General features: G+C 32.7%; 1 protein-coding gene across 1 annotated transcript; it reads left to right on the forward strand.

Moving 5' to 3' along the window:
• The first annotated feature begins 4,708 nt into the window (after positions 1 to 4,708).
• On the forward strand, positions 4,709 to 15,760 carry LOC104880337 (receptor-like protein 13). Its single transcript, XM_010656676.3, has 10 exons — positions 4,709 to 4,813; positions 4,988 to 5,096; positions 8,611 to 8,766; positions 8,879 to 8,956; positions 11,186 to 11,344; positions 11,455 to 11,526; positions 13,925 to 14,083; positions 14,431 to 14,577; positions 14,664 to 15,661; positions 15,725 to 15,760. Exons 1-10 carry the CDS (start codon positions 4,709 to 4,711, stop codon positions 15,758 to 15,760), a joined length of 2,019 nt encoding a protein of 672 aa, XP_010654978.3.
• The last annotated feature ends 505 nt before the right edge of the window (positions 15,761 to 16,265 follow it).

The raw sequence follows: 16,265 nt of genomic DNA on the forward strand, positions 1-16,265 counted from the left end.
TCTCTAGTCTTCTAGTCGCCCTGAATCTACCTCAATATCAAATCGGAGTCACCAAACACCTTCATCTATCTAATTCTGAGCTCAAGGGTTGTCTCTAATCCCAAGATACAAGCCTCATACTCGACAATATTGTTCTTGGTAGGGTGTTGATCGAAGAATGCCAAACGAATAGATTTAGGAATGTGGTTGCCATGAGGGGATATCAACAAAACACTTATCTCATATCCAGAATGGTTGGCTACGCCATCAAAGTAATTGCGCCAACCTAACAAACTAGTCACAGTAGTGATATCCTCATCTGGGAAGTCATCATCAATAGTTATACCATAAGAAATTGGTAATGAGGCTAAGTGATTCGCAATAATGCTTCATCTAATAGACTTCTAAGTAACATAATGAATATCGAAATTAGTCAAGAGTACCAACCATCTTGAGTCAACCAATCAAAGCAGGCCTATCAAACAAATATCTCAGGGAATCTAGACATGATATCAAGTGTACTGAATACTCTGTCATGTAATGTCTCAGTCTCCAAGTAGCCCAAACTAGTGCAAAACAAAAGCGCTCAATCATGACGTATCTCATCTCATAATCTAGCATCCTCTTACTTAAATAATAAATAGCTTGCTTCTTTTTCGAATCATCGAGCAGAGCTAACATGCATCTTAAGGCTATGTCTGAGACTAACAAGTATAGGAGTAAGGGACAGCCTGGTGTAGGAGACACCAAAACTAGAGGCGACAATAAATACTCCCTGATCCTCTCAAATGCACGCTGACACTGATCATCCCAAACAATAGGTTGACTCTTCCTCAAGAGTCTAAAAATGGGCTCACAAATGTCTGTCAATCTGGCAATGAATCTACTGATGTACTGTAATATACCCAAGAAACCCCTGATATCTTTCTCAATCCTTGGCATAAGCATGTTAAGGATGAGTTTGATCTTATTTGGATCCACTTCTATGCCTCTCTCGTTGACCATGTATCCTAATAGCTTCCCAGAAGTTACTCCAAAAGTGCTCGTCTTGGGATTCAGTCTCATCGAACTGTTTGATCATCTCAAAGAATCTCTCAAAAGATGCCAGTTGATCTGCTCTATCTCGGGATTTCACTATCATGTCATTTACATAAACCTCGACATCCTGATGCATCATGTCATGTAAAAGGGTGGTCGTTGCTCTCTATTATGTAGCTCCTGCATTCTTCAGCCCAAATGGTATCACTCTATAGCAGTAAATACCCCACTTAGTAATGAAGGATGTCTTCTCATGTCTTCTAGAGCCATCAAGATGTGATTATACCCAAAAAACCTGTACATAAAGGACAACATTGAATGACCTATCGTACTATCAACTAGCATGTCAATGTGTGGGAGAGGAAAATCATCCTTAGGATTGGCCTTATTGAGATCTCAGAAATTAACACAAACTCTCACCTTCTGTCATTTTTAGGAATAAGGATGACATTGGCCAACCACTTGGGATACTCGATCACTGATAAAAATCTCACGTTGAGTAGCTTTTGAATCTCCTCTTTCACCTGCAAACTCCAACGAGGGGTGCAATTGTCTCAACTTCTGTTTAACTGGTTTGGGATGGGGTAGAAGTGGTAAGCAATGTTGGATTATAGATGGATCAAGGCCCGACATGTCCTCATAAGACCATGCAAAAACGTCCAAATATGATACGAATAACTGGATGAGGCTATCTCTTTCATCTATGGATAAATCTAATCCCATCCTCAACTCTCTATGCTAGTTTGTTGTACCGAAATCAACGATCTTAATGTCTCATATAGCGGGTGAAACTCTTTGATCAATGAGGCTCGAATCAAAAGTAGAAGATGAGTGCTCATCTGAATCATGTTGTGCAATCTTATTATTTATATCAAATACCTGTGATGTGGGTAAATGGGGTACAGATAAAGTGATATCACAAAATACTCGAAAATGCTCAAATCCATAAATAAAGAATCATGAACATTGTCAAAACGAGAAACAAATCCCGATAAAACATCAAATGAAAGAGGTGGGTCCACAAGTCAAACACTCTCCCAATTAGGCCAATAGTACCCTCAAATAAATCATCAACAACCATAGCATCCTTTGAAAGCTTCGGAGTAGGAGTAGTCTAGATCTTCTCAGCAACCTTGATAGAAGACACCCCGAAGAGATCAACTGGTGAAACAAGCTTAGGCCAAATTATTCCATCAATCTGACTCATACCCATCGCGAGCATCTCATCAATGTACTTCTTGTGTGGAACAACTCCATCTACTTTGTCCCCAATCTCAACGAATGTCCCATACTCAACGACCTCTTCCATGAAATAGAGTGTCAAGAGGCTCATATGATCTAGAGATGTCAGGACGACCAATGCAAATGCGAAAATGCCAGGAGCTCCATCACTCAACTGAAGCTGATGGACAATATGTTGAACCTCAACTTCTTGAACAACACTGAGTCCACTAACAACCCCCTCTGAATGCGTCTATAGCTCTAGTGGCCTCACATAGTCCGCCAAACTCATGCTATATGGCGAACATGATAGTCAAATGGTGTGTAAGACAATCGGGCCCTCACCCTTTCCTTGTGCAGTCACACCATGTATCGATAATCAACCTCAATGGGAATGAACCCAAGTCCAAATGGTACATCATGATCAACGACATCTATAAACTCACTGGGCCCATACTAACATCACCCTAACCCCATCATGTTAAGTACCATTGTACTGTTGTGCTGATCAAATGACATAGCCACAAAGTCTATACAAAAATCCTCAATCTTAAGAGTCGCACCTCATCAAATGTGAACCCAGTAAAAAATAGGCCATCCTTACTATGGCTGATCTGAAGCACTGGCTTGAAGAGGCAAACATATCTCCAATGGAGTGTACCGTGATAACCTTTCCATCATGAATGAACTTCACATTTTGATGAAGGAAAGAAGAAATGGCTCCAGCCTTATGAATCCAAGGTTGACCTAGTAGTTGGTTAAAGGATGTGAGAATCCTCAAAACCTAGAACAGAGTAGGTAATGTGGTCGGACCTATCAATAACTCGATCTCCAAAGTGCCTATAACCTTTCTCTTAGTGCTATCATACTCTCTGACCGTCTGAGTAGAGGGAACAAAGTTTGAAGGTGCATAACCAATGGTAATAGAAGTAGCTAAGGGGTAGATGTTCAGGGCTGAGCCATTGTCTAAAAGAACAAATGGGACTCAATAGTCTGAACAACCAATCGAGATGTACAGCGGACATGTATGGTTTGAACTCTTGAGTGGCAAGTCATCATCTGAAAACACAATGCAAGTGGCTCTACCAACTATCATCATGTGAATCAACCCCTCAGGAGTAGTGGTAGTCTTGACCCTGATTTGACTCCAAGATTGAATCAAAGCATCTCTATGGGTGCTAGAAGATGCCAATAGGCTCCAAATAGATATACAAGCTTGAGTGCTCTACAATTATCTCATAATTTCATCGTCCTCACTCCTAACCTCCTCATGAGAGGTTGTACTCTCCAAAAATCTAGTAGCTATGAGGGGTTGTTATCATACTACCCTACTCTCGCGAATAACGTACTCTACATTTGGAGTATGAACCTCAACAATAGCTGAGATCAAAATAAATGGAGTTTGAACATTGTAACATGGGAAAATTAATGGCTCAATAGTGTTCGACTATACTGATGTAACATAGGGGACCAATCTAAATACTATGGGCATCCGTTGACCCAAAGTCACTCCATCTACCTCATTAATCCCATCCACTACTATGGGCTCCAACTCTAACTTGTCACAACTCAACATGTGAATATGATCATCAAACTCAACAAGGTTAATGAAATGTATGCCATCGACCGGAGGAGCAACCACGTGTGTAGTATGGGTTGGTGGTTACACTCAGCTAACCCAAGTGAACCAAACCCTGATCAATCAAGGCCTAGATGACATGTCTCAAAGCAGTACAATGGTCAGTCCCATGCTTTGGCCCTTGATGATATACACAATGTAAATCCATCATGAATTGTGGCGGGATAGGCTGAGACAATGACTTAGGAGCAAAAGCACTCAAAAGAGCGTCACTCCTAAATTGAAATGGCAACTATTAATTAGTTAGTCCGTAGCAATCACTGGAAATTGGAAAATGTACAAAATCAGTTATATATATTTCTTTATGGAAATATTAATGTATACGACAAGCCTATAACTAGCTTCACAACCCATTATTGTCAGTTTCTGAAATTGAGTTGCAAAAAGTGGATATTTTTCATTCTATTAAGAGATATCTATAGTACTTTGTATACTAGTGCTTTTATATTCATTTGTACAACAAACTAACTAACTAACCTCCTACTTGAAGACGTTTTTAACTGACTTTGGTTTGTTGCAGCTAATCTTGGTTTGTTTAAGCTGATACTAGGCAGTTAGCTTCTTGTGGCTTGGGTCTTCTTCTTGTTGGTCAGCTAGGTGTTGTCTATCAGTTATATATAAAGGAATATCAATGGTTATAACCCAAACGTAAAACTTAGTAGTACTATATACTGATTGTGTAGTTTACTGTGACGATAGAATGGCGAGTATTCCTCTAATGACATTAGTGCAACTAAATTTTAAATGTTTGGAGGAATACTAGAATCCTTACAAGTGGGAATATATTAATGGTTTATGCATGTAGGATCAATTTTTTTTTTTTTTTTATGCATGGTAACATTATCTAGCTTCAGCAGTACTACAAATGCACACTCGCCTTATTTTGATGTGATGAATTATGGAGCTGTTGGTAATGGAAAAACCGATGATTCACAGGTAACTATCCCTTTCTCTTCGTGCAGGTATTGAGAATTCAACTAGAAGACGATGGTAATTGATTCCTTTAATTAGAAATATCATCATATTTTTATGCCCATTGGTACTACATGCACATAAATTGTATTATAAAATGAATAGAAAAGATATCTTTTATGTGCCATGCATGTACAGGCATTTCTGAAGGCGTGGAATGAAACCTGCAAAGTTCAACAACAACGTGCTATCCTTAATATACCAACAAAGACATTCTTATTGAATCCTATCCAATTTTCGGGTCCATGTGTGCCCATAAGTATCAATGTTCAGGTGATTAATTTGTTGAAACTATGGAGGACTAAGCAATCTTTTATTCAAATTAATATAGCCTTCAACAAAATTCAAATGGACTTGAAGTTTAATATTTGAAGATATATAGTCTACTGGATGTAAAAGATGCTTAAAGTCATAAAAATCATTTGAAACCAATGAGTTAGTATACAAAAGTGAAACCGAGATAAACAAAAGTTATGGCATAAGGTTTTCAAAGCATACCTTGCATCGATTTGTAAAATTATTTGCATCACTTTAATTTTCTTAAACAAATCTTTACTTTATAAACATGTTTAACTATATTTAATTTCAATATTTTTACTCATACATATGGTAAATTCCTCAATCATTTTGAACATTTTTTTAATGATAATGTATCATAATCATAAAATATTATTAGTTGCCCTTGTACATACACAAATTAAACAAATAACCTTAGTAGAGAAACAACTTGAAAAGTAACTCTTAAAGAGGTATATGTACCTAAAAAGTAAAGAGATCTCTATCAATCATGTAAATATTGACATAAAGATATTATCAAATAATGTAGTCATAGACAATATATCTTCTTTGTAGATGAAAGGAATGGTGAAGATTTCAAATCATGAATTGTGCAAGTACACTAATATAGAAATTGTTAGCAAAATATAGAAAGAAGCAATTAAGGCAAAAACTAATTTTTTTCAATAAAAGTATCACTACCTAAAGTTTGATTCTTAAAAATCTAAGCTTAATTGGATACAAATGCACTTGAAGTTTAATATCTAAAGATATAAAGTCTTTTGGATATAAATGATACTTGAAGTCATAAAAACCATTTGATACCAATGAGTTATCATACAAAAGTGAAATTGAGACAAACAAAAGTTCTAGCATAAGGTTTTTTTAGCATACCTCACATCAATTCTAATAATGATTCAATCATATAATTGATAATTCCCAAAGGATTTGATATATATGCTTTATGATATTGTGACAACATATTTTCATAAATATGTTAAAATCCTCAAAGTATTTAAAAATGCTTGAAGCAACCAATTCCTTGAAGAGTTAAAATGTTTACAGAAAATAATTATTTGAATTTAAAATACATGATGCAACCAATTCCTTGAAGGATTAAAATGATTGAAGCAATATTGATTGAAAAATTAGATATCACATTCTAGATCAAGTCATGATGATCATCTACTTAATCGAATTATGTTATTGTATAGATTAAATGGGAGGTTTTTGATTGTTGCAATCTCATTGGAACTCCTTAAGAGTTTATAAGAATAATTCATTATCAAACGAAATAATTTAGAATGAATGATCTTGAAAAACCAAAATTTTGTGTTGACCTATGGATTGAGTGTTTTTAAGTGGATTGTTAGTCTATCAATTGACATATATGATGAAAATCTTGAAGTTCTTTCATATTGATAAATCATACACATTTAACTCCCTTATGGTTTTTTGTTTACTTGAAGTAAGCAAAGATAAGTTTAATCTAAAAGAAGAAATAAAGAACCACTTGATCTAAAAATACCATATCTTATTGCAATTACAACATGCATCATATTACTATATTTGTGTGTGTGTGTGTGTGTGTATAACTAAAGGATTAACATATATTTAGAATTGGCATTGATATAATAGAATACAAGTCATGGATTGACATTGATATAATTTGCCCACATCACTTGAACAATTTGATTTGTAAAGGTGCTATACCAGTTGCAATCTCATGATAATCGATTGAGTGACTTGTGTTATCTATTGTCTCTTCTTCACCTTAGAATGAAAGGTCTTCTACCTCAAAATCCCTTAACAATTGATTATTTCATGTTATAGTCGAATCCAATTATGAAGGATACAACATGTCATAACAATTAATAATTATCTACTTGGCTTATAGCAAATTATCATCCTTAAGATTGGAAACTGTGTTTTTAAAACATCAAAGCACACCTCAAAAATATTTTGAAAGGATGAATGTCTATAATTTAAAAGTTCTTTATACCTTTTAGATTGATTGTGTCTACCCTGATATTCTTGTAAATGATATCATTCGCTTCAATATGGTGATAGAAATGCAAATGTACAAAGATAACTAGAATCGACCAAATAATATTTTTCTTCACTTGGCTAGGAAAAATGGACTTTTGGTCTAGTTAGTGCATCCAAAAAAGTAGGCACATCATTCATATTTCCTTTCCAACTAGCATAAAAAAATGTGAATATTATTTCAAAATCACATGTGCACATAGCATTTTGTGTTATAACTGTTTTTTGACCCCTAAAACTATTTTGTTTATTAATAGGAAAGTTGGAACCCATGCACTAATATGGGTGTCATAAATTGCACTAATGTAGTCTTACAACATAAGGATATTTATTATTATTGGGGAAAGAAAAGAATTAAAAGGAAAGTTTTTATTTATTGTTTCAATCTTATAGGAACTCCTTAAGATTTCAAAAGAATGGTTAATTATTTAACAAAAGAATTTTGAATGAAAGATCTTTGAAAAATCAAATTTTGGTCTTGACTTTCAAATCGAGTGTTTTTAAGTGACTTGTTAGCCTACTAGTTGATGTATATGGTGAAAGCCTTGAAGTGCTTTCATATGGATGAATCACACCTGTCTAACTCCTCTATGGTTGTTCATTCCCTTAAAGTGAAGAAAGATAGGTTTCATCTCAAAGAAGAAATAAGGAATTATTTGGTCCAAAAGTATTATATATGAGTGTGAGTAATGGAAATATATCTTAAAAATCATACATAATTAAATATAAAATGTTGTATCAAATTGCAAGCAAGATATAGTTTTTCACCAATATAAAGATAATGGAATAAGATCAAACATTTATTGAACAACCGACATGATTGATATCTTCTAGAATAACATAGTAGAAGATAGACATAAAATGCAATTTTCTGGACGCCTCCTACGTACACAATTAAACTTAACATAGTAGAAGATATCTTCTAGATATATATCAGTAGTATTTTAAATAGCCAGTGATAGGATCAGCAAAGAGTTAAGACTAGCACTTATTACACCCTCGGTCTTCTCAATAAGACTGGTAACTGTAATTTGATCTTCTGAAAAGTTGTGTATAATAACAATAAAATATTACAAAAATAAATAACTTAATATTTAATATTATTATATATTATTTAATTTTAAATTCTATTTAAAATTAAGTAAAAAATAAATAAATAAACTCCACCTCAAATAATATTTAAAGTTTCAAAAAATGGAAATGAAGGATATTTTCTCAAAGTGGGAAGACTCTTTTTCTTCCCAATATCATATTTTTAAATATTTGCAAAGGTCAATGTAAAAAAAAAAAATCGAAAATTTATTATATAAATGTATTGTACATTAATAGTTAATTTCTTGAATTTATTGTTTAGTTTAAATTTCATTTCTTTTTATTCTATAAAACTTTGAACTTTCACAATATTTCCTCTAATCAAAATTAATTTCTCCTCTTTGTAGGCTTCGAAAAATTGTCAAGCATAAGAACGTTGGAGGTCTTGAACATCAGTAGTAATGAGTTTGACAACAATATAATAGGATCGTTGAAGGCGATAACATCCCTTAAAATTTTGGTTATGCGGAAAATAGGCTTATATGGATCTTTTCCCATTAGAGGTAATGTTAGTCCTTTACTTTATTTTGATCTCCAAAGTTATGTACAATGTATTTTTATAACTTGAAGGTTTCTTGGTTAATTTGTTTTTCTTTTGTTCATTTTTTAATGTAGAATTAGCAAGTTTGAGAGACTTGGAAATATTGGATTTGCGCCACAATGTCTTGGAGGGCTTCCGATCATCAACACAAGGTATTCCATTAAATTCTATCATTTCTTACACTTGCGTGCGGATCAATGAATCTAACCTTCAAGTTTTCTTATCTACAATTAGAGGGGATGTCAGAGAGGGTTACAAACCGTGGTCCAATCAAACAGGAGAGAATTTTCCTCGAACGGTTTCTGTTTGGCAAAAATATGTCTGATTTTTATTTCTATTTTCATTTTATGAAATAGTTTTTATTTTCTATTTTTAATTAAAAAAATAACATATTAATTAATTTTTCTTTAGGAGGTTGGTGTTTTGGGGTGCTAAAGGAAGGGTATGAGGCCAATTTTTGGAAGGCTATTAAGGAAAGATGGGAGGCTTTTAAAAGCAAAGTTTGCTTCATTGTAAGGAATGGGAGAGTTAAATTTTGGTTGGATGAGTGGTGAGAGGACGCTTCGTTGAAAGACTCTTTCCCTGCTTTGTTTGCCATTGCCAGATCAAAGGAGTCATGGGTATCAGATATGCGGGAGTAGGATGGGGCAGAGGGTCACTGGCGTCCCTGTTTCTTTAGACAGTTTCACAATTGGGAGTTAGAGGTGGTGGAGGATAGAATAAGAGGGATTATTCCTGTGTTAGAATAAGAAAATAGTCTTAGAAGTTTTCACTCCATCAGTGTCTGAGTGAATGAAGTGAGTTTTAGCATGAGATATATATTAGTAGTATTTTAAATAGGCAGTGATAGGATCAGCAAAGAGTCAAGACTAGCACTTATTACACCCTCGGTCTTCTCAATAAGACTGGTAGCTCTAATTTGATCTTCTGAAAAGTTGTGTATAATGATAATAAAATATTACAAAAATAAATAATTTAATATTTAATATTATTAAACACTATTTGGTTTTAAGTTTTATTTAAAATTAAATAAAAAATAAATAAATAAACTCCACCTCAAATAATATTTAAAGTTTCAAAAAATGGAAATGAAGGATATTTTCTCAAAGTGGGAAGACTCTTTTTCTTCCTGATATCATATTTTTTAAATATTTGCAAAGGGCGATGTAAAAAAAACTGAAAATTTATTATATAAATGTATTGTACATTAATACTTAATTTTTTGAATTTATTATTCAGTTTAAATTTCTTTTTTTTTATTCTATAAAATTGATTGAACTTTCATAATATTTCTTCTAATCAAAATTAATTTCTCCTCTTTGTAGGCTTTGAAAAATTGTCAAGCTTAAAAACATTGGAGGTCTTGAACATCAGTAGTAATGAGTTTGACAACAATATAATAGGATCGTTGAAGGCGATAACATCCCTTAAAATTTTGGTTATGCGGAAAATAGGCTTATATGGATCTTTTCCCATTAAAGGTAATGTTAGTCCTCTACTTTATTTTGATCTCCAAAGTTATGTACAATGTATTTTTATAACTTGAAGGTTTCTTGGTTAATTTGTTTTTCTTTTGTTCATTTTTAATGTAGAATTAGCAAGTTTGAGAGACTTGGAAATATTGGATTTGCGCCACAAGGGTATTCCATTAAATTCTATCATTTCTTACACTTGCATGCAGATCAGTGAATCTAACCCTAGCACTAGATGTGTGCTAAACCTTCAAGTTATAAAAAATATAAAAAATATATCAGTACCTAGGAAGTTCATCATCTTAAAAATATAAAAAATAGGAAGACGCAATTTTTTTTAAAAAGGTTAAAGGAAAGAACCTTCATATTCATCCTTGAGCCCTAGAATAGTGTTAAAAATATATATATAAATAAAAATAAAAATAAAAAAAGTAAGAAAAAAACAACTATTAATTTTTTCTCTTTTTCTCTCTTCCATGGTCCGTTATTTCCAATTATTTCACCATCCCCAAAACAAATCCAGATGTTGCCCATATTTAAGCTTAGAAACACCAAAAAAAAAAAAAGGAGATACCTAAATAAAACTATTAGGCACTTGAGGAAGATAAAGACTTTAAACGATTTACATCTGTAGATCAAGTAAACTTAAAAAATCATTGTAACTAGAATTCGGTGAATACGTAATTGATAATATTCTAAATTTCTATAACTTGGTAACCCACTTGTTGGTTAGTGTTTTATATATTATGGGGGTCCAAAATTTAGTTTATTGCTCAAATAACTTTGACAACTTTTTAAAAATAATTTAGATAACAATCGGAATCCTGAATACATTAATTATATTTGCCTACCGGGCCTTTAGGTCATATGATTGTGGGTGGCAAGGGCTTAACTATTTGTTTCTTTCAGGTTATGAAAGTTTGTCGACATTGGGAAAGCTAGAAACCTTGAACCTTGGCTATAACAGTTTCAACCAGACAATCATACAACAACTGAGCACATTGACATCTCTTAAAAATCTTATTCTAGATAATAATATCAATTTTGAAGGATCTTTTCCAGCTCAAGGTATGTCTTCTTTTCTTTTCTTTTCTTTTTTACCTTATTTTTTTAAATCCTAAAAAATTGGTCATTGGATTCCTTTCTTTTCTCTTTTTTCTTTGTTAATTATTTTGCAGAATTATCCGCTTTGAAAAACTTGGTGACGCTAGATTTGAGTTGGGATAAACTTAATACCTTGAAAATTGAAGGTAGGTGTACCAATCGATTTTTTTCTTACATAGGGTATGGAAATTTACTTGGATTAATTTTCTCAATCCCCTAATACTGCAACTGATCACTTTTTGTTTTCTTTTCCCTTCTGAAGACATGTCTGGATATATGCTGCTTGGACATTCAACATAAAATACTAAACCTTAAGTTCATCCAAATAATGATTACGATTAACTTTTGGGTTTTCAGACTTTTTCCCAGTTGTTAGTCATCTCTGAATATTGACTAAATAAAAAATCATTAAACTACTTGCTAGGAATGCTTTCCTTGAACATATATAATATATAATAGGAAGATCTATGGGAAAATGATCTATTCTATGAGCACAATGGCCATGACGTCTCAAATTATCTGACTAAAAGTGCATTTGACGGTGATTTAAAAAAGCATTTCTAATCTTTCTAATACTTGAATGATAAAATTTTTCAAGTGTTAGAAAGCTTAGAAACGATTCCTAGAATCACTGTCAAACGAATTCTAAGACTACTAGTCCCAAAAGGGGATAAGTATCATTGATATTGGTTCACATGTATGTGATGGACTACCTTTAGATTTTCATTACTTAATGTTTTTTCTTTTGTAATATAATGATGAGACACATATCAAAAAAGAGAAAAGATGAAAAAGGAAAGAAAAAATACATTATATATGTCAAGGGTTATCTCATGATTAATAAAATTATTTAGGGAAAACAATCACACTTTAAGAAATTAGGCGGTTACAAAATTCTTAATAAATTTTATTAATATATTTAAAGGATTAAGTAGATTTACATGGGCTTGTCGAATTCATTTTTTCTAATAAGACTAGGATTCTAATCATTTCCTAGGAATATTACTCATTTCTTTTAATTAAATATAAACTAAGACAAATATTAAAGTTCACTAAAAATAAACTATTAAAGTCATTTCCAATGAAATAAAAAACATATTCCATCTATAAAATGAAATATTAAAATTACTAATTGAAGCCTTTATGTTGAATTTTTGCTCTTGTTTTTAATTCATTAGTCTTCCAAGGGAATTCTCCATGTAGTCCCCCATCAACAAGACTAATCCTACGGTTATGTTTAGTTTGGCTTGATAGGATAAATGGGAGAAAAAAATTTATAATTCTTGACATATATACATTCCATCTTTCCCTGTAAAATTATTAAATCTCATATATAATGGAAATGACAAAAATGATAAATATATTATTCCCCTTTATCTTATTCTATTGTCAATTAAATATGAGATAAGAAACGAGATAATTTGTATTCTTATATTCTATTGTCAACTAAATACTGATAACCTAAGATTAGGTTTAATTGATTAGATTGGATAGAATAACATGAGATATACATATTTTAGAATATATATATAATAGATGATGTACATGTTTAGTTTGTAGGAAGAGTGACAAATAAGATGAAAAATATATTGCATTTCGATATTTACTACTAAAAAAAAAATTATGAAACCCATCTTTATGTCTCGTATTATTTGGAAATCATTTTACAATTTATGATTTAGTAACTTTTATTTCTTTGTTAATAATATTTATAATTAAAAATATTTAAAATGTTATATTATGTTGTTTAAATCTATAAAAACATTTTGTTTATATCAATATTCTTGTATAATAGTATTAATTTAGGTTGTATTAAAACCATACTTTTTCAAAAATTTTGTACTAGAAATTTTATTTTCTAACCATTTTTTTTTTCTATTTTGCAAAATGAGTAATTGAGAAAAACTGAAAAAAAAAATGAAGAAAATGAATAATAAAAATAAATTTAAGATTTTTATGATATTTGTATTCCATATTTCAATTTAGTATCATTATATGAAAAAGTTAAATTATTACATCAATTATTTTTTCCATTCTCAATTTAATATGAGAGATCATAAATTAACTAAATACGAAATAAAATATAATATCACACTTTTTTTTTTTAATTTCATACTATATCCAACCAATTAAGCATGGTCTACCTATCTGAGAAAATAAACTAATATAGTAAATAACAAAAAGTTACTCAAATATGTTAGCAAGGCTTGTCAAAGACATAAACTTGGTTTTGAGCATCTTAAGTACCAGAGAAGTTTTGACACACAATGAAAGCCAATTTCAATGTGGATATTTTGACACTTAAATATTCTTTTGATGGCCACATCCATCTTAATCCAGACCTAAAAGCCTCTAAGCAAAGCTCCTGCGCTCAGGCCTCAGCCTAAGCCCATTAAACTATTTTGGGTAACTTTTAGATAGCTTATTGAAGTTGTAATATAAGATAAATTAAGTTGTAATATATGTACATTAACACCAACAAAAAAAGCAGGAGGCATTGTTCTTATGCTATTTTTATGCATTATGGCTTCAAATATACTTCAGGTGGTAAAGGACTGGTGAAGTTGAACAAGCTGGAGCATCTAGATCTAAGCTCCAACAATTTAACCGACACGCATATCTTAGAGTTTCTGGCTACCCTGCCAGCCCTCAAATCTTTATCCCTGGCCGCCAACTACATGGAACAACCACTTTCCGACCAAGGTATGTGAAAATGGAAAACAATGGATTGGTAAACATTCATAGTATAATGCAAGATGGTTTGGGGTCATATAAATTCATTTGAATCATTTAGGCTTTGTTTGGATAATTGCATAAGGTTTTACTTTTTAACTTGAAACATCAATTCAATAAGTAAAATGAGAACAAAGCTAGGAAACAATGTAGGAAAGGCTATACTACTCACTTGTTTTTTTTTTTTTCCCTCTAATTTGCATCCTTCTTTCCTTTTCCATTGTTTTATCCTTCCCCTCATCATTGCGGAGATGCAACCATGACCTTGAAAGAAAGGATAAAAGCATTAAACTGCTGTGTTTTCTTTCGGAAGCTAGATTTGGAAGCTTTCAGCAATTTGGAGATCTTAAATTTGAGGCTGAATTGTTTGACTGGGAGTGTTCCTTCATCTATACGGGCCTTATCTTCTCTCAAGGTTTTATCATTATCTAATAATCGGCTCAACAGCTCCTTATCCATTCAAGGTAGATGTTATTGTGTATGTCGATTTTATCTGAAAGGATAGACTAAATTCAAGGAGATGATTACATGTGCTATACTTTTTTTGTAGGTTTATGTGAACTGAAGAAGCTTGAGGAGTTAGATCTCAGTCTAAACTCCTTTGAAGGAATACTTCCACCATGTTTGAACAATTTGACATCTCTGAGATTATTGGATCTCTCTCAAAACCTACTCACAGGAAGCATCTCTTCTTCTTTGATCGCCGGCCTCTCATCCCTTGTATATATCGATCTGAGTCATAATCATTTTGAAGGTTCATTCTCATTCAGCTCATTTGCTAATCACTCTAAGCTAGAGGTGGTTGAATTTACAAATGACAACAACAAATTTGAGATTGAAACTGAACATTCAACTTGGGTTCCTATGTTTCAATTGAAGGTTCTGATAATATCAAACTGTAACCTTAATAAGCTCACTGGTGGTATTCCTAAGTTCCTTCAGTACCAATACAGTCTGACAATAGTCGATCTCTCTCTCAATAACTTGTCTGGAAGCTTCCCCAATTGGTTGCTTGAGAACAATAGAGACTTAAAGTTTCTAAACCTAAGGCATAACTCTTTCATGGGTCAAATTCACCTGACATGTTGCCCCAATATCTATTTGGATTGGATGGATATCTCAGATAATCTGTTCAATGGGAAGCTTCAAGAAAATATAGTGCTGATGATTCCTCAGTTAAGCCATCTAAATCTATCTAAGAATGGCTTTGAAGGTAATATCCTGTCATTGATAGTTCAAATGAGTAACTTAAAGGAATTGGATGTGTCTGGTAATGATTTCTCAGGAGAAGTACCAAAGCAATTTGTTGGTGGTTGTCATAATCTGAAGGTTTTGAAATTGTCGAATAATGGATTTCGTGGCCAAATATTTTCAGAATACTTTAACTTGACAGGATTAGAGTTTTTGCATTTGGACAATAATGAGTTTTCAGGGACTCTATCAGATGTAATCACCAGAAGCCCTTTAAGTTTGCTGGACATCTGCAACAACTACATGTCTGGTGAGATGCCAAACTGGATAGGTAACATGACTTTGAGCCCTTTAAAGGTCAGTTACCATGTGAAGTAGTTGCACTCAAGTTTTTTGACATATCTCATAATGCTCTTTCAGGTTCTCTTCCTTCTTGTGAGAACCCACAGTTTTTAGAGCATATACATTTGCAAGGAAACAGGTTTACAGGAACAATACCGGAAGATTTTCTCAACTCCTTATCTCTATTGACCTTGGACATTAGAGATAACAGCTTGAATTGAAGCATTCCCAAGTCAATTGTGGCACTTTCCAACCTAAGAATTCTTCTGCTTGGAGGAAACCATTTAAGTGGCCTGATTCCAAATCACCTATGCCAATTGACCAAAATAAGTTTGATGGATCTATCGAACAACTCTTTTTCTGGGTCATTCCCTAGGTGTTTGGGGCATTTCCAATTTGGGGAGACAACCACCAGTGATAATGTGTTTGCGCCATCAACTCAGTTTGGTTTCGGGAATGGAATTCATATATATGCAGGTTACCTAGACAGATATTTCTACATCAATGGTGATATATATGATGAACAAGATGAAGTTGAGTTTGTAACAAAATACAGGTCTGGCTCCTATAAAGGTGACATTCTTAACTTCATGTCTGGATTGGATTTGTCATGCAACAA

This window comes from Vitis vinifera, chromosome 9 (genome assembly GCF_030704535.1).
Source record: "Vitis vinifera cultivar Pinot Noir 40024 chromosome 9, ASM3070453v1".
In the NCBI taxonomy this organism is placed as follows: Eukaryota; Viridiplantae; Streptophyta; class Magnoliopsida; order Vitales; family Vitaceae; genus Vitis; species Vitis vinifera.